The sequence below is a fragment of the Pseudorca crassidens genome, chromosome X, assembly GCF_039906515.1.
Source record: "Pseudorca crassidens isolate mPseCra1 chromosome X, mPseCra1.hap1, whole genome shotgun sequence".
Lineage (NCBI taxonomy): Eukaryota > Metazoa > Chordata > Mammalia > Artiodactyla > Delphinidae > Pseudorca > Pseudorca crassidens.
Window position 1 is genome coordinate 80030740 of NC_090317.1, and position 21939 is coordinate 80052678.

At 42.7% G+C, this 21939-nt stretch overlaps 1 protein-coding gene across 3 annotated transcripts in view; it reads left to right on the plus strand.

The window, feature by feature from the left end:
* Nucleotides 1–16551: 16551 nt before the first annotated feature.
* ARHGEF9 (Cdc42 guanine nucleotide exchange factor 9) overlaps nt 16552–21939 on the plus strand; it is a 231362-nt gene continuing 225974 nt past the window's right edge. Inside the window, exon 1 of one of the 3 annotated variants that reach the window (XM_067724474.1) lies at nt 16552–16894. In XM_067724474.1, coding sequence (XP_067580575.1) covers nt 16865–16894 — 30 coding nt within the window. In that variant the 5' untranslated portion in view covers nt 16552–16864. The remainder of the gene's footprint in view (nt 16895–21939) is intronic. The other 2 variants (XR_010940123.1, XM_067724469.1) reach the window with 2 other exon arrangements.

A 21939-nucleotide genomic window follows, 5' to 3' on the forward strand; every position in this document is an offset into this window, starting at 1 on the left:
GTTCTTCTAGGTGGTTGTTAAATTTTTCTTTTATTTTCTCCATTCTATTTCCAAGATTTTGGATCATCTTTACTATCATTACTCTGAATTCTTTTTAGGTAGACTGCCTGTTTCCTCTTCATTTGTTAGGTCTGGTGGGTTTTTATCTTGCTCCTTCATCTGCTGTGTGTTTCTCTGTCTTCTCATTTTACTTATCTTACTGTGTTTGGGGTCTCCTTTTTGCAGCCTGTAGGTTCTTTTTTCCCATTGTTTTTGGTGTCTGCCCCCAGTGGTGTTCCGTAGGCTACCTGGTGGAGGATACTGGTGCCTGTGTACTGGTGCATGAGTCTGGATCCTGTCTTTCTGTTGTCCATGACCATGTCCGGTGGTGTGTTTTGAGGTGTCTGTGACCTTACTATGATTTAGGCAGCCTCTCCTCTAATGGGTGGGGTTGTTTTACTGTCTTGCTTGTTGTTTGGCATAGGGTGTCCAACACTGTAGCTTGCTGGTCGTTGAGTGGAACTGGATCTTAGCTTTGAGATGGAGATCTCTGGGAGAGCTTTCACCATTTGATATTACGTGGATCCAGGAGGTCTCTGATGGATCAAAGTCTTGAACGTGGCTCTCTCACCTCAGAGGCACAGACCTGACACCTGCCTGGAGTTCAAGACACTTTCAGCCACATGGCTCAGAATAAATGGGAGAAAAGAAAGAATAAAATAAAATAAATTTATTAAAATAAAGAATAAAAAATTATTAAAAATAAAAAAATTTAAAAGTATTAAAGAAAAGTTGAAAAAAGTGAAAGAAAGAAGAGAGCAACCAAACCAGAAAAGAAATCCACCAATGATAGCAAGCACTACAAACTATACTAAAAAAAGTGAAAAACAAAAAAATAGACAGACACAACCCTAAGAAAAATGGTAAAAGCAAAGCTATACAGACAAAGTCACACAAAGAAGCATACACATACACACTCACATAAAGAGAAAAAGGAGATATATATATATATATATATATATATGTAAAAACAGGAAGAGAGCAACCAAATCAATAAGGAAATCTACCAATGATAAGAAACTCTAAATACTAAACTAAGATAAACATAAAGCCAGAAACAAATTAGATACAGAAAGCAAACCCCAAGTCTGTAGTTGCTACTAAAATCCACGGCTTCAATTTTGGGATGATTCATTGTCTATTCAGGTATTCCACAGATGCAGGTACATCAAGTTGATTGTGGAGATTTAGTCCATTGCTCCTGAGGCTGCTGGGAGAAATTTCCCTTTCTCTTCTCTGTTCTCACAGCTCCTGGGGTTTAGCTTTGGATTTCACCCCACCTCTGTGTGTAGGTCACCTGAGGGCGTTTTTTCTTTGCTCAGACAGGACGGGGTTAAAGTAGCAGCTGATTAGGGGGCTCTGGCTCACTCAGGCCAGGAGGAGGGAGGCGTATATAATGTGGGGCGAGCCTCAGCTGGCAGAGGCTGACATGATGTTGCAACAGCCTGAGGTGCAACGTGTTTTCTCTGGGGGAAGTTGTCCCTGGATCACGGGACCCTGGCAGTGACAGGCTACACATACTACTGGGAGGGGAGGTGTGTATAGTGACCTGTGTTTGCACACAGGCTTCTTGGTAGCTGCAGCAGTAGCCTTAGCATTTCATGCCTGCCTCTGGTTTTCACGCTGATTGCAGCGGCTCACACCCATCTCTGGCACTTGTTTAGGTGGTGTTCTGGATCCTCTCTCCTCGTGCACTCTGAAACAATGGTCTCTTGCCTCTTAGGCAGTTGCAGACTTTTTCCCAAACTCCCTCTTGGCTATCTGTGGCGTACTAGCCCCCTTCAGGCTGTGTTCACACAGCCAACCCCAGTCCTCTCCCTGGGATCTGACCTCCAAAGCTGGAGCCTCACCTCCCAGGCCCCACCTGACCTTGGTCAGGTGAGCAGACAAGCCTCTCAGGCTGGTGAGTGCTGGTCGGCACTAATTCTCTGTGCGGGAATCTCTCTGCTTTGCCTTCTGCACCCCTGTTGTTGCTCTCTCCTTTGTGACTCTGAAGCTTCCCCCCACCACTCCCCATCTCAGCCAGTGAAGGGGCTTCCTAGTGTGTGGAAACTTTTCCTCCTTCACAGCTCCCTCCCAGAGGTGCAGGTCTCATCCCTATTCTTTTGTCTCTGGTGTTTCTCTTTTCTTTTGCCATACCCAGGTATGTGGGGAGTTTCTTACCTTTTCGGAAGTCTGAGGTCTTATGCCAGCATTCAGTACGCATTCTGTAGGAGTTGTTCCACATGTAGATGTATTTCTGATGTATTTGTGGGGAGGAAGGTGGTCTTCACGTCTTACTCCTCTGCCATTTTGAAGGTCTCCCCCCTGCCAGTTTTTTAAGGAGCTTTCCTGGAAGCTCCCATCCAAGAGCTTCCACTGTCCTCTTATTTGACAAATCTTAGCAAAAGAAGCTAGACAAATTCATACTCAAAAATAAGGGAAAATGGGTTTTTGGTAGGTAACTTGTCTCTATACCACAACTGTTAAGAGTGAAAAACAAGCCTGTTACAGTAGTCCATGGCTCTGCCTCCTCAGCCCATCTTCCTTCTGGGAACCCTGGGAAGGGAGCTTCTATCACTTGTTTGGGAGAATGCAGTGAGGTTTAAGAAGGGAGAAGTAAATCACAGGTGCCTATAGGAGCTTGGTTGGTAAGCTACATGGCTAACTACTAGAGCTGCTCTGCCCTCTGTATTAAATGTCTCATATAACACACAAAACACACAGGATTGCTGGTCAATCCAACGCAGTTCCATGTGCCTGTTGGACCAGAAACCTAATGTCACACTGCGTCTACATAGATCACTCAGGGAGCTGTTAACTGGGGAGCAAACCTTTCCCCTTCCCTAAAAACATGTACCACCATTACATCAGCTTGCCATGGGGCTAGCCTCCTCATTAACCCCTAAAAGAACCCCTCTCAGCAGCACTTGACAAAGTTGACTATTTTTTATCATGGAAACTCTGTCTTTCTTGATTTCCAGGACACCACCCTCTTCTGGTTTCACTCCTACCTCACTGACTGCTCCTTCTCAGACTTCTCTGCTCTTTACTCCTCATTTCCCAAGGCTCTAAATTTTGGAAGGCTCAGTCCTTTGACCTCTTCTCTTCTCCATTTGTATTCCCTTCTTTGGTGAATTCCTCATCCAGGCTCATGGATTTAAATAACATTTGTACATTAATAACTCCAATTTTATATGTCCATCCTGGCCTCCCTGGACGTATCTAACTGCCTATTCAACATTTCCACTTGGATATCTAATAGGCATTTCAAACTTAATATGTCCCAAATTGATCTCTTGATATAAAACCCCATATCTGCTTCTCTTGTACTCTTCTCCACCACAGTTAATAGTAACTCCTAACTACTTTCTTCTAGATGCTCAGACCAAAATCCTTGATGACTCATTTTCTCTCACATCCCACATCCAATTTGTCAGGAAATCTTGTTAGTTCTACCTTCAAAATTCATGTAGAATCGATTACTTCTCCCTATTTCCCATGTTACCATGCTAGTCTAAACCACCATCGTCTCTCACTATTACTACATTATTCTTCTTACTGTTCTCTCTGTTTCCTCCCTTAACCACCTACAGTCAATTCTCTACACAGCAGCCAGTGTGAGCTTGTTAAAACTTAAGTCAAATCATGTCACATGTCACTCCTCTGCTCAACATTCTTCATTTGTCTCCCATCTCACTTAGACTAAAAGCCTAATTCTCACAATAATCTATTAGACCGTACATGATCAGGCCCCCATTACCCCCATGACCTCATTTCCCACCATAGGCTCCCATTGCTTTCTCCACTCCAGTTACACTGCCCTTCCCTCTCCTATTCAGAACCACCAGGCATACTCCAGTCTTAGGCCTTGCTTGATGTTCCTTTCACCTGGAACACTCTGACCTCAGATGTCTGCATTGCTTTCTCACTCCAATCAGGTCTGGTTCACATGTCTTCTTAGTGAGATTGTCACTGGATATCCTTTAAAAAGTACATACTTGCTACTCCCATCCTCCTCTTTGCTTTTTTACCCCAACAGCAGTTTTAACCATCTGACATACCATAAATTTTATTTATTTATTTATCCTTGTTATCTGTCTCTCCTGCTAGAATATAAATTCCATGAAAGCAAGGATTTTTAACTGCTTCATTGACCAAAATATCCCCAATGCCAGGAACAGGAAGTGTCTAGCACATAGAAGGTACCAAATAAATATTCTTTGAATAAATAAGTGATAAGAATTCCTCTCCCCCACTGCATCCTTATATTTCTTTCCCTCTCCCCAAGAATATAATCCAGACCTACACATCCTGAGAAGACAAAGCAGCAGACTCACAGAAGAATCACACCCCAAAAGGAGAGAAAGAGTGATGGAAAATAAGCAAGTGGTCTTATGCCTACCTGTATTTCATTTGTCTGGCTGCCAAGGTTTCATGAGGCTCTTTCAATGTATGCTCTGGGCTTTGGGGACTAGGATATTTTCATTGCTCCTAACACAACTTTCCCCCCATCCTAGGCCCCCTTTTCCTCCTGTCCATCCTGGATATTAGACCCCAAACACCTTGCTTTGTGACAGGCTCAGATTCCTCACAGGAGCAAAGTGACAGGCACACCTGGCTATTGGTAGAGACTAAAGTTTGTGTGGGGCTATTCAGTGTACAAGTGTGGGTGTGTATGTGTGTGTGTGTGTGTGTGTGTGTGTGTATTTGTATGTGTCTGACTATATATAGTCTGCATCATATCTGTCCTCACTATGTATGAGTGTCAGTTCATGTGGTCTACAATGGATCTGTCGAGGTCTTTCACCATCCTTAGAGATCCTTACTACAATCTTTTCAACCCTACCCTCTACTTGCACCCCACAGTTAATCACCATCTTCAGAGCTAACATGTGCCAGGATCTGTGCTAAAGACTTCATGTGTAATCACTAGTTTACTCCTCACAGCTACTTTCTGATATAGGTACTATTAGTATTCTTGTTCTCCAGATGAGCAAACTGAGATCCAAATAGATAAAGTAACTAGCTCAAGTGTGTATCTTGCTTCCAGCCAATGTTGGTTTAGGAAAACATATTTCAAACTGTTCTGACTGGGACCCACATTAAAAATATATATATTCAACATCACAACTAACATACAAAATTGAAACAAACTTTTCATAGAATAATACCCTTATTATTTGCCCTGTAGTCTGACTTTTCTCTTCAGTTAAAAAAAAAAAAAAGGCTATTTGGGACACTCCTAATTGATTTTATTACCCAAATCATCCACTTTAGTTCATTAAAGCCTTGCAATCTACCCTTTGAAAATCAGTGCTTTAGGGTGGGTGTCCCCTTTCAAGGCTATTTACATTTCTCAGAGACCTCCAAAATGTCTCCAGTTCCAAAGGGGTGTCATTCTATTCATGGAGTGTGAAGAATCAAGAGAAGCATTTGTCAGTGGGATATGGAGACACCCCTAGTATGCCTTAGAGTGCCCAGTGAAAGTTGGACCCCACATGGGTTCAGAATCTGCCTTTCTCTGAACCCATGCACATTTTTTATCCCATATCTGAACATCAATTCATTCAGCAAACATTTTCTGAGCCCTCAACACAAAGTGCTCTGCCAGAGGCTGTGGGGAAGCAAAATTATGTGGAGGAGACAAGCTAATAAACATCTAACTACGTAAAACAAGCAGTAGCAAGTGACAGAAAAAGGGTGCCAGTAAAATGTCGTGAGCATGCAGAGAAAGAGAGATGGATTTCAACTTGGGTTTAAGCTTCATAGAAGAGATGGCTTTTGGACCAGGCCTGGAAAGATGGCTAAGACTTAGACAAGCAGAAGTAGGGGAAAGATTTCTCAGATGATATATTTTTTCAAAAGTATGTGAGCTGGAAAATGTAGATATGTAGAGAGACTAAAGAGTATTTAGAAGAAGATTTAGGGCCAAGTTATAGAGAATTGTTAATATCTTGCTAAATAGTTTGAACTTCATCTTAAAAATGTTTCATCAGAGGAGGATCAAGTAATGCTTTAGAGTTCTAACTGGCAGCAGTGTGAGAATGGTTTGGAGGGCAGCAAAAATGGAGATATGTTGGCACTTAGGCAGCTGATATGATGGTCAGGAGAGAAATAAATGAAGGCCTGACCTGAAGCAGCTGTTATAAGTATGGGAAGGAGGGGATACAGAGGAAGTGCCGTAAGGGTAGAGGCAACAGGACTTGGCAACTAATTATATGTATGTATGTAGAGGTGAGGCCTTCTATCTTCTTTCCTGAATTGCCCTTCACCCCAGGGCTTCCACAGAAGCCTGATGAACTCTGTGAATCCACCTGTACCAGAAAGAGGAAGCATGGGTATGGGTGGGTGGCTCCTGCTGGGCAACAGGTGAGGAAAAGAGACAGTTCATCATAGGCAAGCCAGGAGGCCAGGCTGGATGGAGTCACCTCATCGTGTTGCCATAGCATTTCAGAAGATCATAGAATTTTAGAGCCAGAAAGGGACCTTAGGATCCTGCTGTGAGGCTGTCCTGCTGTGAGGAGGAGCCAGATGAGGATGGAGTCTAGCAAGGAAGGAGACTTTAGGAAAAGTTTTAACCTTGATCTTTTAAGCTCACCTCTTTTCCCTTCCTCCTCATTTTCTTTCTCCGCCTCCTCCTCCCTCTTCTTCTTCCCCTTTTCTCCTTCCTCCTCATCCACTACTGCTTCCTCCTCTTCCTTCTTTACCCTTCTTGTTCTCCCTCCATCACTTCCTCCTTTTACCTCTCCTCTTCATTCTCTTCCTTTCCTACTTATCCTCTTCATCTTCCTCCTCTTCTTTTTCTCCCCCTACTTCTCCATCCGTTTCTTCTCCCTCTGACCCTCCTCAGCACCTTCACTAACAAAACAAGTTTCCCTTGGAGTTCAGGAGTCAGAACTTGGAACCTGAGAGGTGACTCAAGTCATCCAGGTTGATGGGGGTGGGGGAGCAGGTTCTATTGAAAGAAACCTTACCTTCCATTAAATGGACACCTTGCTGGCTTTCTTTGTAATGCTTTTCCTGGTGAAGCACTCCTCTGGCTGGAAGAGTCTCTTCTTGCCCTTTTATCACCCCCGTGGAGAATGGTTTAGCAGGCCTGTTGAAGAGAACGTTTAGTAGTTTCCTCAAAGAAGCTCTCAGTGGGAACTGGGGCTGGAGGCCATGGCTCTTGCTTCTTTGCTCTTTCTATTGGCCTCTAACTTCTATAAGTGTGGTCCATGGGCCAGCAGTATCTGTATCACCTAGTAGTCTGTTAGAAATGCAGAACCTCATGTCACACCCCAGACCTAACTAAAACAGAATATTCATTTAGACCATCCATGAATATTAAAATTTGAAAAGCACTGCTCTGCATGGACTATATCCCTCCACAGACACAGCCATTCCTACAGCATACCAATATGAATTTGTCTGGAACTATGGAGTGGTAGAGAAGCTAAAGGTCAGAGAGCTCTAGAGGGCAGGCCTCTGAAGGATCCTCTCTACACTCTATAAAAGCGCAGGTCAAAAAGCATTAAGAAACTCTAACAACACTATTTGACAGATGAAAAGACCAAGTGGCTTGCCAGAGGTCACACAGTAACTCAGCACTCATCCAACTCCCAGTCCAGTGCTTTTTTCATCTTGGCTCACTGACTTCTTTGCATTGTTCTCTAACACAGCCTTCCACGGATGGAAGAGTCATTCTACAGCATTTCTGGCAGGTACTCTTCCAGACTCTACTTGTATGCCTTCAATCACTGGAAGTTCATCACTTCATAAGTTTGGACATTAACATGTGAGTTTGGCTTGCCAGAGAATCTTTGAGCAGATACATATTGTTCATGAGCTTTGCAAGGTCCTGAATCCACCCAAGTTGTTTAAGAAATACCTCTGTTCAGATGGGGATTAATTCTACTCATCCAATTGTAACTCCTCATGCGGTTATTTCAGTTCCTGCCTTTGTACTAAAATTGAATATTGGACTGGAAAGCAAATTCCTTAGATAAATAAGAAGTTGTTTGAGGCTGAAAGGCATGGCATGGGAAAAAGAGAAGAGGGAGACAAAGAGGAAAGAGGTGAGTGCTAGGAAAAGGGGATGGCTGAGATGAACTTGAAGTCACTTCATTTATCCAAGTTTGAGAGTAAAGAGCTCATGGAGAGCTTAGAGGAGGAGAGTAACTAATGGGTCTTTACCACAGAGGAAGGAACAGGCTTTTCATCTGGCTAGCCCCTGTTATCAAGCTAAAGTGGCCTTGGGGAAAGGCAGTTGGGCCAAGTACTCTTACATTCCAGGGTGGTGCTTTTTGTAGCAGCTCATTGAACCCTGTCCCTGGGCTCTGCCTCTTGAGACCTGAAGAAAGGCAAGTGTGGCCACTTCCTTCCTGCTCTTCCCTGGGCTGCTTGAAGCTACTTTAAGAGCTTACTTCAAGTGTCTCTGGGATCCACTGGGTCTCTTCTCTGGCTCAGGTCTGCAAGGTCAGGGAGCTGCTTTGGGGAACTTAAGGATGAGGAATTACATTCCTAGGCAAATGACTATCTTATATGATGTTCCCACAGAAGAAATGGGAGTCCACATGTTCAGCAAACCTTCCCCAAATCAGGAACCCTACCTGTTCTCAACATTTCTGACTATTAATTATGCATCCAAATATAGATGAAAATGTTTCCTATCCTTTTTTAGCAAGGAAAATTACCTCAATGACTCCAACATAGTGACAGGAGTTTGGTCTAGAGTGGTCTTTCCACACTTTAATGTGCATGTGAATCACTAAGAATTTTGTAAAAATGCTGGTGCTAAGTCAGTAGGTCTGAGGTAGACATGGGATCCTGCATTTCTAATAAGCTCCTAGGTGATGTTGATGCCACTGGTCTGAGGTCCACACTTTGAGTAGTATCAAGGGTATAGACGAGGTTAAAAATTTATCCAGTTGGATTTTTCTTCTCAAAGTCTAGGCCAGATTATATTTAGGTATATACCTATATACACCTTTCCTATTGCACTAACATCTTGCTTTAAATTCTACCCTGTGTTAGCTTATTTGGCATGACATCTATCATGTTTATCATTTCTTCCTCTCCTGACTTCACAACTCTCAGCTCCTTGGAAGCACAAGCCATCTGCCTCTGCTACTGACTGTCCCTTCTTTTTTACTTTCATCTCTTGATATTCTGGCCCTGCCTGCTTCTCTGACATCATCTCTCACCACTGTCTTATGCTTCACTACAGTCTGCCATGCTGACCTTTTTCTGCCCCTCACATATATCAGTCTCATTTCCAATTCTGGGCCTTTGCTTTTGTTGTCCCTTCCTGTTTAGAATGCTCTTCCCCCAGATCTTTGCATGGCTGGTTTCTTCTCATCATTCTGGTGTCAACTCAGATGTCACCTCCTCAGAAAGGCCTTTCTTGGCCACCTAGCTAAAACAGTGTCCTCCTTCCTCAGTTATCTTCTATTATATCACCCTGTTTATTACTTTCATAATAACTATTCAGTACCTAATATTACTTTATTGTTTTGGGGGTTCAATGTCTAAATATCTCCATTATAATATAAACTTCTTGAGAATAGAGACCCAGTCTGTGTTGTTAACTGCTGCATCCCCAGTATCTAGAACAGAACTTGCCACATAGTATGTGCTTTAAGCATAATTCTTGGTTGACAAAGTGTCTTTCTGGACATTCCTCCTTACTCATTGAAGACTTTAGCTCCTGAAACATCACTTGTCTTCATCGTTCTCTGGTCTGTCTAACCTCAACATTCCTGTAGATGGCCTATTCAATCCTGGCCTCACTTTCACCCTACCTCAGTCAGAAAACTCCTGTGATAACATCCTGCATCTTGTTATAGCAAGTAACTAAATGAATTGCCTCCAGAATCTCAATTTCAGGCATCTCCCCTCTGATCACTGTCCTGTTATTCCAGCTCACTTACTCTGGGGCCTCTACTCCAGCAATTCTTCCCCATCATCAAGATCTCCAATTCACTGACCCCACCATCCCATTAAGCTAACCCAATACTCATCACCCCTTCTCATGTCCTCTTTTCCCCTTCTGTCCAGCTTAGATTCCCTGGTCCATTATTGTGACCACTCCCTTGAAAATACTTTCAACGTTATTTCCCATTTCTTTTCCCATTGTGTGTTCCTGGAAAATCTACCCCAGATTTCACCCAACCAGCTATCTTTTCTATACCTGTGCTTGAGCAGCAAAAGAGACTGAGGAAAAGTCCCACAGTTGAGCTGATTGACTTTTCTTTACCACAAGACTCAATTGGGCACTCAACACTTCCAGAAAACACTAATACATATCCCTAATATGTTTGCTTTTTCACTTTCTTGTCTTAGAGAGAGTGGCTTTCAACTTTAGTCGCATATTAGAATCATCTAGGGATCTTATAAAAATACTGATGCCCAGGATATACCTCATTTCAATTAAGTCATAATCCCTGAAGGTGAGATCTAGATAGCAGTGTTTTTTAAAGCTCCCCTTGTGATTCCAGTGTGTAGCCAATGTTGAGAACCATTGCTCTTAGAGGACTATTTCATAGTTGCTCCTGTCTCCTATAACTTCCAATGATTCCTCCTTCCATATCCCTCTCTCAGCTTCATATCTTCTCTTCATTCACCAAATATACAGGCCCAACAGCGCCTGCGCCCTCGCCCATTTTCTTTGTCTTCCTTCTTGCTAGAGTACAGGAAGTGGCTCTGTTCCTATCAAGAGCAAGTATCATCTCTTATGCTCTGGATCCTTCCCTATCATCTTCTTGAAGACTTTACTCCTGCAAGTAACCCTTCTGCTGCACCTGTGCTTCTCAGACTTTAATGTACATGCAAATCACCTGGGGATCTAGTTAAATACAGATTATGATTCAGTAGCTCTGAGATGGGGCCTGAGGTTCTGTGTTTGTAATGTGTCCAGATGATGATAATGCTGTTGGTCTGTGGACCATGCTTCAAGTAGCAAGGTCCTATATTATCAGCCTTTCCTTCTCATTCCCATCATAATATAAGCATGCTCTTAAACTCTTGTTTAAACTGAAAAACAAGGACAACTTCCTTGACTTCATATACCTGTCCAAATGTTACCCTATTTCTTATTCCCTTCAGAGCAAAATTTTTCAAAGAGTTATCTATACTCTTTTCCACTTCTTTACCTTCATTAACTCTTTTTTTCCTTCGTTCACTCCTCAACTCACTCCAGTATGACTTCTGTTACCCTCGTGTTAATGAAACTACTCTTGTCAAGGCCAATGACTGTGTTACCAATACAATGGTCATATCTCGATCATCATCCATTCAATTTAGTGTCATTTCTCAAAACTTTTTTCACCTGAAATGAGATTTCTTCTGGTTTTCTTTCTACCTTACTGACCACTACTTCTCAGTCTCCATTTTTGACTCCTCCCTCTCTACTCAACTTTAGTCTAATTGTCGGAAAGCCTCAAGACTCGGTCCAGGACACTTTTCTACCTACACTCTCTCTCTAGATAATCTCATCCCATCTACATGAGGATGACTCCAAAATGTATATCTCCTGGCAGATCTTCACTCCTGAGCTCTAGCCTTGTGTATCCACTTGTCTTTCTGACATCTCCTCTAATAATATGACTAAACTACAGCTCACACTTACTACATCCAGAATAGAAGTCTTGATTTCCTTCCCTCCTCAAATCTGTGTTTCTTCCAGTCTTCTCACATCAGCAAATGGTACTACCATCTACCCAGTTGTTCCAAGCCAAAAAACTAGAGTCATCCTTAATTCCTCCTTTCTTTCCCTCACACTCTACATACAACCCATCACCAAGTTCTGTTGTTTCTACCTCTAAAATATATCTCAAATATTTTTACCTCTGTTCATCATCTTCACAGCCTTTCCATCCCAAGTTATATCATTTCTCTCCTGGATGACTACAACAGCTTCAACCTCTTGTCCCTCTTTCAATTTGTTTATCATATAACAACCTGAGTGCTCTTTTACAAATGTAAATCAGACCAACTCATTCTCCTGCTTAAAACCCCTCAACTCCCTCCACTCTCTCCCTGTTGTTCTCAAAATAAAATAAAAACACTCTACTATAATTTTCAAGGCTTTATATGACATGTTTCTACCAAATATATCTCCTACAACTCTTCTACCTTCTCTCTACCATTTCAGCCTCACTGGGCTTCCAATTCCTGGGACACTCTAAGCCTATTCAATCCTTCGGACTTTTGGACTTTCTGTTTTCTGTGCCTGGAATACTTCCCCCCTACCTCTTTACATGGTTGGCTCACTTTAAGCCTATAGGCCTCAACTTAAATGTCTTCTTGAAGAGGTCTTCTTTATCTAAATTCTCCCTTCCCCCACAGTTACTCTCTATTCTTTCACTTTCTTTCATAGAATTTATCACCATCTGTATTAGCATATTTATTTACCTCATTTACTTGTTTATTGGATAGAAGTGAAGGCATGGATGGTATCTGTCTTGTTCGTTATTATATAATCAGTGCTTAACACACTATGCCTGGCACATAGTACACACACATGTTTATTGAATTTACAAATGAGTAAATAAGAATAGGTAGTGATATATGTACCTAATATCATTTTTTCAAGACAACACAGGTTATAATCTGGATATTAGCATTAGGCTGTCAATACTAGCATTATAGTAGTTGTATACTTTTAATTTTTATCCTTTTTCACTGCTGCATTCCACTCACTCTTGAGAATCAAAGGTCTGAGCCTCATTCCAGCTTAGCCGCTAAATTACTCTGTGACTTTGGGAATCCCATTTACTCCTGGGGGCTATATGTTATTGTCTACAAAATGAGAATGTTGGAGGAGATAATCTTGAAGATCTTTGCCAACTTTGATATCCATTGATAAGTGATTGTTTAACACTATTAGGTAAATGACAATTAGTGTATTCATTGAATAATTGGGAAACCTGAGATACAGAGAAGCTGGGCCCTTGCCCCAGGTTACCCAACTGTAGTGAATTCAGTTTTTACTCAACTCTGCCCAAAGCCACAGCCACAGCAGATGGAGACCAGCTTGGGCTGGTGCCTCTGCCCTCAGAAGCCTGCTTCTGGGCTCCTTGAATCACAATGGACTCAAATAAAGAGAATGTACTAGGCTGGAGACATACCTAAGAGTGTCTCTCTCCTCATGCTGCTCATGGCTGAAAAAAGGACAGCATTTGGCACTTGTCCACTGAGAGCTGATGCCAGGCTAAATACCAGTTAGGCTTCTGAGAGATCACAAGCCTTCAAGGGAGAGGTCTGGGGCACAGAGATTGTGGAAACCCTTTTTCCATATTTCTATTAACCTGTTCTGAACGCTTACTGGTTGCTAGGCCTTGTGCTAAGTGCTTTCTTTCCATAGACAAATTTATCAAATCTTCAAAACAATCTTGTGAAGTAGAACAATATTACTACCCCTATTTCACAGATAAGAAAACTATCAGGATGCAGGACATTAAATGCCTGCCTGAGTAAGTACCAAAGTCAATAAAATTCAAGCAGTTCTGGCCCCAGATCTTATACTCTTACCTTCTACATTATAACACCTCTAACTGCTCATATGTTTTAGGCAAATAGGTACTCCAGACATAATGGATTCAATAGTGTCTATGCCTATGGGATCAACATCTGTTCTTCTATAAGAGTCTCTAGGCATATACATTAACACTGGAATGTTTGCCCTCAGATCCATTCTCCATTCTTCTCCTGCAAACTGAATTTCTTATGCTCCCTTGTTGTCTCACTTATTTTGTCCAATGGGAGACACCTGTGGGAGATTAGTGGCCAGGAGGAGGGAAGAAGCCAGGGTGTTTCCTTCACCTCCGGCTTCAGAGAGGTATATTCTGGAAGTGGCTATTTCTCGTCAATGACTCTAGCTTCTGTTGGACAATTCCTCCAATCGTGGCATCTGCACCATCAGACCACCCACTCCATGCTTTTAGCTTCAATTTAGCACCAGTTTCTGGGTTCTGGCAACATTACGTTTTCCCATAAACCATCTATCTCTAGGAGTGGTAGCAGTTTTCTGTGGTTGCTAAATGCTGGCTTGCCTCACCATCCCCTATTTGGTTTCTTTGTTTTGGCAGTGTGATATGTTCCCTGTATTAAATGTTCTCTCTAAAAGATCTAGAGTGGGGGCTTCCCTGGTGGCGCAGTGGTTGAGAGTCCACCTGCCGATGCAGGGGACACGGGTTCGTGCCCCGGTCCGGGAGGCCCACGTCCCAAGAAAAAAAAAAAGACCTAGAGTGGCTTCTGTTTTCTTGACTGGATCATGATTGATATAGACAACTTCTATAATCCCAGTGCTTCTCACTACCACATAAATTGGTTTATATGCTTCAGAGCATATGTCACAACCTTTAATTATCTTGTTTGTATACTTATTTTTTGTTTATCTCTTTTCCAATTTAAGTACATTTTAAAGTCCGTGAGAAACTTTGTCTTGTATCTTGAGTAGCTATCCCAATGCCTGGCACATAGGAGCTCAATAATATTGTTGAATGAATGTATCTATTAAAAGACAATCCAGGTTTTATTGGATATCACCTATGTGCCAGTCACTGTTGTAGGAGATAGCAAGGTTAGTAATTCATTGCCCCCAGTTTAAAAAAAAACAACTTATATTTCCACTTAAGTGACAATAAAAAGAAAAGTATATACATGACCAGTGTGTTAATTTGTCAGGGCTGCCATAACAAAGTACCACAGACTGAGTGGCTTAAACAACATAAATTTATTTTCTCACAACTCTGAAGGCTAGAAAGTTCAAGATCAAGGTGGTCTCTTCCGAGGTCTCTTTCCTTGTCTTGTAAATGGCTGTCTTCTCCTTTGTCTTCACATGGTCTTCCCTCTATACCAACCTGTGTCCAAATTTTCTCTTCATATAAGGACACAAGACATATTGGATTAGAGCCTACCTTAATGACCTTATTTTTACTTAATTACCCCTTTAAAGACCATGTCTCCAAATATAGTCACATTCTGAGGCATTGGGGTTTGGACTTCAACATACAAATTTGGGAGGGGGCACAATTCAGCCTATAACAAGTAAAAGATCATTTTCAGTTGAGAAAGCTAAATGGTGGTGCTACAGAAGTTAGATGAAAGATGATAAAATCAGGTTTTAGGGTATTCCGGGAAAGCTTTCTAGAGGCTGTGTGCTTAGTGCCAGGTCTTAAAGAGATCTTAAAGAGTCATGACAGCTTGAATGGGCTGGTTGGCAGGGGCGGTGCATCCAAGAGGCTCAGCGTGAATGAAGGCCCCAAGGTGAGAAAGTGAGGAGACATTGCAGAATTTCTGATTACTGAACCATCAGACTTGGGAGGAAGTTGAAAGGTCACCCAGGCTAAGCTCCCATTTGATTCAGGAATCCCTTGCCAAAGGACAATTCAGCTTCTGCGTATACCCCTCCCAGGACAGGGTGCTCATTAAGGCAGCTGCTTCGATATTTGGCCAGCTGTTTGGCCAAAACAATGGCTTGGATGAAGAGGGGAGAGTTTGTTAGGAAGTAGAGGACAATAAGGTGGTGTGTGGGGCCAGTGATGTCTTCATACCATTCACCTTCAGGCACTTCTTTCTGATGTCATATTTTAATTCCTTCTTGCTGTAGCTGCAACCTCTTTCTGTAATCCCTTTCTTTCCTGAACTTCCCTGTGGGCCCGGAGCATTGGATTCTTGTCCTGTTTGGTTGTGCTACCATGGGCAAATATTTTTCAATCTCAGGGCTTCAGTGTTCATGTCTGTAATAGGGGACTAATTAATTAACACTCCCTGTCATGTCTTCCTCACAAGGTTATTTTAAGACTATATGCAATGATAATGGGTGTGAATGTGACCAACAGCATCAACTCCCAGCAGACGCAAAGAGGCCAGCCTGGGTTGAATTGCCCAGAGTTAGAGGCATCATGATGAGGTGGGTGGTTTCTCCGTTTGCCTGTTTTGCTGATGTTCGTTTGACTCATTCTCAGCAAAATAAGCAAATGGAAAATTCATTCATCAACAAGCTACCTTTTATATTCCTGAGGGTGTGAGGAAGAACCCTGAGGGTATGTGTGTGTGTGTGTGTGTGTGTGTGCGTGTGTATGAATGATAGCAAAAAGAAGCCTGGAAAGCAGCAGAGGGTAAAGTTGAGACTTTACCTTTTTTATGTGACCTTAGATAGGTCTCCTCCATCATTTATTTATTTATTTATCTGTAAGATGGAGATACTAATGCCTGCCTCCACAAGGTTGCTCTGAGAAGTGAAAGTGATAATGAGGATGAAATCCCCAAGAGAGTAGCACTAGGAGAGAAGACCCCAGGGGACTACGTAGAGAGAGTCCTGGAGGTAGGGAAGCGGGAGAGTGCTGGCATAGCTCCATTCGGGCAGGATCTTATTATTTAAAAGGCTGGCCCAACACCTCTGGCAACTTTGGAAAGGACTTTTTGCTGACTCGACACAATTGGGGAGCCCCACAATAAACAGCATCTAACTCCAGCGCAGCCGGAGGCAAGCAGAGGTGGCAGCTGCCTTCTCCTGGGCGGAGGTTATTCACCCACATCCTCTCCGTGCACCCCACCTCCCAGATCTCAAGCCTCAGCAGGGGACAAAGGCAGTCGGTGGGGAGCCCCCCTCCCACGTTTCCCCAGGCCAAGCACCTCGGGAGCTGCGGGGCAGAAAGGCAGAGCCTGCCTGCAGGGATGGAACAACGTGAATGAAGGCGAGGTCCGCAGCGAAGGGGATTGGGCTGTAAGGCTGTGAAGGAGGCGAGGGGGAGGGGGCGCTGGGGCTTTCGCTTGCTCCAGCCCTGCCAGCCCAGCCAGCCCGAGACAACCCGCGCCAGCCACCGGGGCCTTGGAGAAGCCGGACTTCATTAGCACCATGCAGTGGATAAGGGGTGGATCGGGAATGGTGAGTGCACATAACCGCAGCTTCCCCAGCTTGAGCTTCAGTCCCCTAGCCCCACCCCCAGCTCCTTCACCAGCCGCCAGGCAGTGAGCCCCCTAGTCTCTGCCCACCGCCCTCTCCGCTGTCCTTGAGATACCAGCAAGCTTGCTGTGGCCATTTTAGGAGCCCTTGCTTGCCTGCCTGCGAGGAAAGCCCCCTCCCTTCTCCGTCCCCGTTCTTACCACCCCCGAGTGGGGGGGGGTCACCTGGAAGACCAGAGAGGCAAGGCGGCTGGTAGAGGGGCTCTCTGGGAGCAGTTAGTCTCTCAGGAGGGTGGGGGGATTGGGGGGTATGGCACGGGGTTGGGAGGGAGGGGTAGTCACAAAGCCTGGGATTGTGGAGGGGGCAGTATGGGAGAGCTGCGTGTATCCCCTTCCTGGGACGAGCCAGAGAGCCATTCTCAGGGAAGCTGCTTGGGGGAGTCCTGAAGCCCTTCCTTGCCTGGGCTGGGGTCACCCTGTCCACACTTCGGGCTTTGTCAAGGAGAGACAGCTACAGAAACTGCCATCCTGGAAATGGATCTGGGCCCCATTCAGTTAGGGGAGCTCCCCCCCCCCCATCCAAGGAGTGTGTGCTTGTGTGTGTGTTTAGTATCATCCTCCAACAGTTCATTGTATGCCATCATGCTCCGTTCTCCACCTGGAGACCTTGGAATGACTTCCTTTGCAGAGAGGAAGTGGTGGCTGCATCTTGATGCCTCTCTGACTCAGCCAGGGGTAGCTCAAGTCTGATCAGGGACTCTGGGGCATGGGAGGCCACAATGCCTTTGTCCTCAGCTGGGAGGCATGGGCAAGAGGGTCTTGGAGGGCAGTTGGGTTGGGTCATCAGGCACTGATGGCAATGCCAGCCCACACTTCTGAACTGCCACCCATAACTTACAGCTGAAGGAAAGTAGCCTGAAGCTGTTGGGCAAAAATTGATCTTTAACTCCTTTTTTTGCTCCCATTCTGGAAAGGAGCAGGGAATCTGGTGTGGGCTATGACTGTATTCAGAGGAGCTGTCCTCTTCCCTTCCTTGCAGTTTCCTTAGACCTCTCTTTCAGTGTTTCTTGAAGTCATTTAGTTTGTATTTGCCAGGACTTCAAGAGACTCTTCTCATATCTCCCTCTTTCCCTGGAGTCCCATAAAGCTATTTCAAATGTTTGTAGAACCAGAAAACCATAGAGCAGGAAAAGACCTTTAAATCCTTGTTGTCCATCCAGGAAAGTTGAGACTCAGAGAGTGGGAGAGACTTGCCCAGGGCCACACAGCTCCATGAAGGCAAAACTGAGTCCAGCAAAGGAGTCTCCTGACTCTCTGTCATTGTCCCTCTCCACTGCTACACAGAATCATCAAATAGTGCTGATAAAGGCAGAAAGGAACAAAGAGTCATGATCTTGGTAAAGGACTTCCTTCATGATGAACTAATGCCATGAATTTTGCCTGAATAAAACCCATGACAGTCCTAGTATTTCTAGCAGCAGGGTCTAGGTGAGACCTCCTTCCTCTCCTAAATATATTGTAGTATAGGGGTCCAGAGCCACCCATTGACAACAGATTAAGTTAATGGAGAAATCTGAAGTTTTGCCAATTGTGTGTGAGAAAGGAGAGAGTAACAGAAAACTTGTGGAGACTATCTAATTAAAGAGATTGATAGAGAAATCTCATAATATTTTTAGGAGACTGAAGTAGTGAATATTATATGATGAAAGCATTTATTTAACTATTTGCCAGAATTCAAGAGATAGGAGTAGTAAATTCTATTATAGCCTGGAAGGCAGGAAACTTCTAACCTTGGCACTGATGTTTAACAGGAGTGCTTTGAGCCTCAGTTTTCTCACCTATTAAATGGGGCTATTAATGATTACCAAAATTCCTTCCAGGTCTGAGATTCTCAGTGTCCTAGAAGTAAATGTTGGGTAAAATTTAACTAGTGGTTTGTTAGGAAAAAATAGGAGTATATATTTAGCCACAATTTTATAATATGGCTAGTCAAAAGGTCATTGCTCCTTGTTCTTTCATTTGCAAAGCCCTTGAAATCCAGATTGAGCTCTTCATAACAGTGAGTTTTTTTTGTTGAACATTTGACTATTGTAACTGATTGCAAGTGTCACATGTTACACAAAGGTCCTTGAACAGTAAAACATCAGTTGGCATTTTACAGAATAAACTCCATCTCAGTAGACAGTGTTAAAAAATACTGTGAGTTCACTTTTGATGGTAAATTGTTCGGTGTATTTATTCATAGCTTGTGTCTGCAATGGCAGTTTGTGCTGGGTTAGGCAGTATGCCTAGAGTGGAAAGCAAGCTGGTTTCAGAATCACAAGTCTGACATTGAGGGGCCTGGCTTTTACACTTCTCAGCTCTGAAACACTTGACAATTGTCAAACCTCTTCCATTCTCAGTATTCTCACCCATAAAATGGGGACAAGGTAACTTATCTCATAGGATCTATTGAGCTTATTAATTAATTCAACAAAAACCTAGAGTCTACTATGAATTGACACTGATCTAGGTGCTGGGGGCAGCAGTGAACAAAAAGAAATTCTCTGCTCTCATGGATCTTACATTCTGAGGGTCAAGGGAGCTCACTAAACAATTACACAAATGACTACACAATATGTCAGGAGATGCTAAGCTCTAAGAAGAAAAAGAAAATCTGGTAAGAGAATAGGGAGAGATAGGGCTGGGATGATATATTAGATAAATCAGTCAGAGCCTCTCTGACTAAGGAACATTTGAGCAGAGATGTGAAGTGAAGGAACAAGGTCTGTGGGGATGTTTAGGTGAGGAGAGTGCTAGCCATAAGAAACAGCAGAGAGAGAGAGAGCACAGCTGGTTTGTTTAAGAAACACAAGGAGGCCAATGTCCTGGGGACATTTAATCTGAGTGAGATGGGTAGTTTTGAACAGATAGGGAAATAATCTGACTTAAATTTTAAGAGGATAATAGATTGTAGTGGGGCAAAGGAAAGACCTGTGAGGAGGGTCTTAGAATAGTCCAGGCTAGAGGCGATGGTGGCTTAGACCAGGGTGATGATAATCTGTATGAAAGGGCTGTAGTCAGCATTGTAGATGGTCTGTGTCTTTCTCCTTTCTGACCACCCATCCAAATCTTGAATGACTGAGTGTGGAGCTAGAATGAACACAGAGTGGGTGGATGCGTACAAGGGAATTTTGTGTCTATGTCAATGATCCAATGATCTGCTTTGGGCTCCTGGCCTCTAGTGAGGCTAATTGAGGGTTGATTCTGTGTGGATTACCAATGAACCAATCTCTTGCTTTCTGGGATTCTGGAGAATATTAAGTATATTATTAGTACTTTGAAGATATGATACACTTAACATATGTGACATCTGGAATGGCTCATTTTTAATACTCTCTCCTCTATGTGACAAAATTATTTTCAGTAATAATCATGTACTAATCAGTACTAATAATTATTTTATTGATTTGTTTTTTAAATTTTCAAATAATTAACAATGAAAAAGAAGAATAAACTTCAATTTTAAAGATATTCAAATTCAGTAACGTCTCATATATGATCTAAAATGTGTACTTATTGAACAAAAATACTACACTTTACAGTTCATATTATCTTCTCTGTTTTATATTTTAAGCACAAATAAAAACTCCAATTGGTCACATAGATGACAGAATTGAAATAAATTACATTGTCTCTTTGACTTTACAATTGTAGTGCTATCATTGTTTACTTCAAATCTACTATTTAAATTCTGGAACATATAGTGCCAGAAGGATTTGCAGACATGAAATGCACCCAAAGCTACCTTGAATGGTCTTAAACCTTTCCAAAGTAAAATGAACTGAGGGAACACATGTAAAATCTGTGTGTATGTGGGAGGGTGGCAAATGTATAACTGGAATCAGCTGAATCGACTCTGAATCAACTTCCATGTAGAATACAATATTATTAAAGGATAAGTAATCAAATGTAATAATTTGAAACTTTATGTATTGAATATATTACTAAAACTCAGTAATAACAACAATTGTTTAGAGCTTTGACCAACAAAAGATTTTTTTCAAGGAGGAGTATTTTGTTACTGGCATTATTTAAAATTGCTGGCACATAGTGATAATAAAAGTACACTTTGACTTTTAGTCTTAAAAAAATTTTATAGCTAGTACACTATTTCATTGCCTGCACTAAGGGTTTCCTACTCCTATTGCTCCACCCTTGGTATGGCACCGCTTTGGAGAATATGGAATCTTGAACTAATTCCATGCCAAATTTCATGTTACCTATATAAAAGCCACAGCATTTGAGTTGGTGGAAATCTCTGCATAAGTAAGATACAATGACAACTGGTAAGTTTAATGGTTGATTTAATTCTGGTATAAATGACAGAAATCTATTCACACTGGCTTAAAACACACAGGTTTTATTCTTTCACATAAAATAAGTCAGAATATAGGCATATCGGAGCCAATATGGTACCTTCAGAAAGTCTTTAGGGACTTCTCTGCTCCACCATCCTTAGCATTTGGCTTTTATTCTTGAGGCTGCTCCATGATCCAAGATGGGTGTTGAAGCTCCAGAACATTAACATCCACATTCTAGGTAGCATGAAGGGAGGGTAAAAGAGGAGGAAAAGGGCTTAACCCTCCTTTTGAAAGAAGCCTTCCAGGAAGTCCTATTTAATACTTCTCCTTACATCTAATTGGTAGGAACTGAGTCACATGGATGCTCCCAGCTGCAAGGGAAACTTGGAAATGTAGTTATGTAAACTGGCTGGTTATGTGCACAGCTAACAATCAGGGGCAAGGTTTCTGATTCAAAGGAAGAAGGGGCCATTGGAAGACAACCTGCAGTTATTGTTACAGTTAATCCACATGTATGTGTGCCAGTGTAGAAATGCAGAAACTTAGGGCTTGAACTCAGCTTTGGACTATGAGCCACAGCCTGACAGATGTGGCCGATAGTAAAAATACTGTCATCAATCTGGTGAAGTATTAATCAAAACTTGATGTGCCCTAGTCTCCCTTAACTTCCCCCCAGTGACAGTCT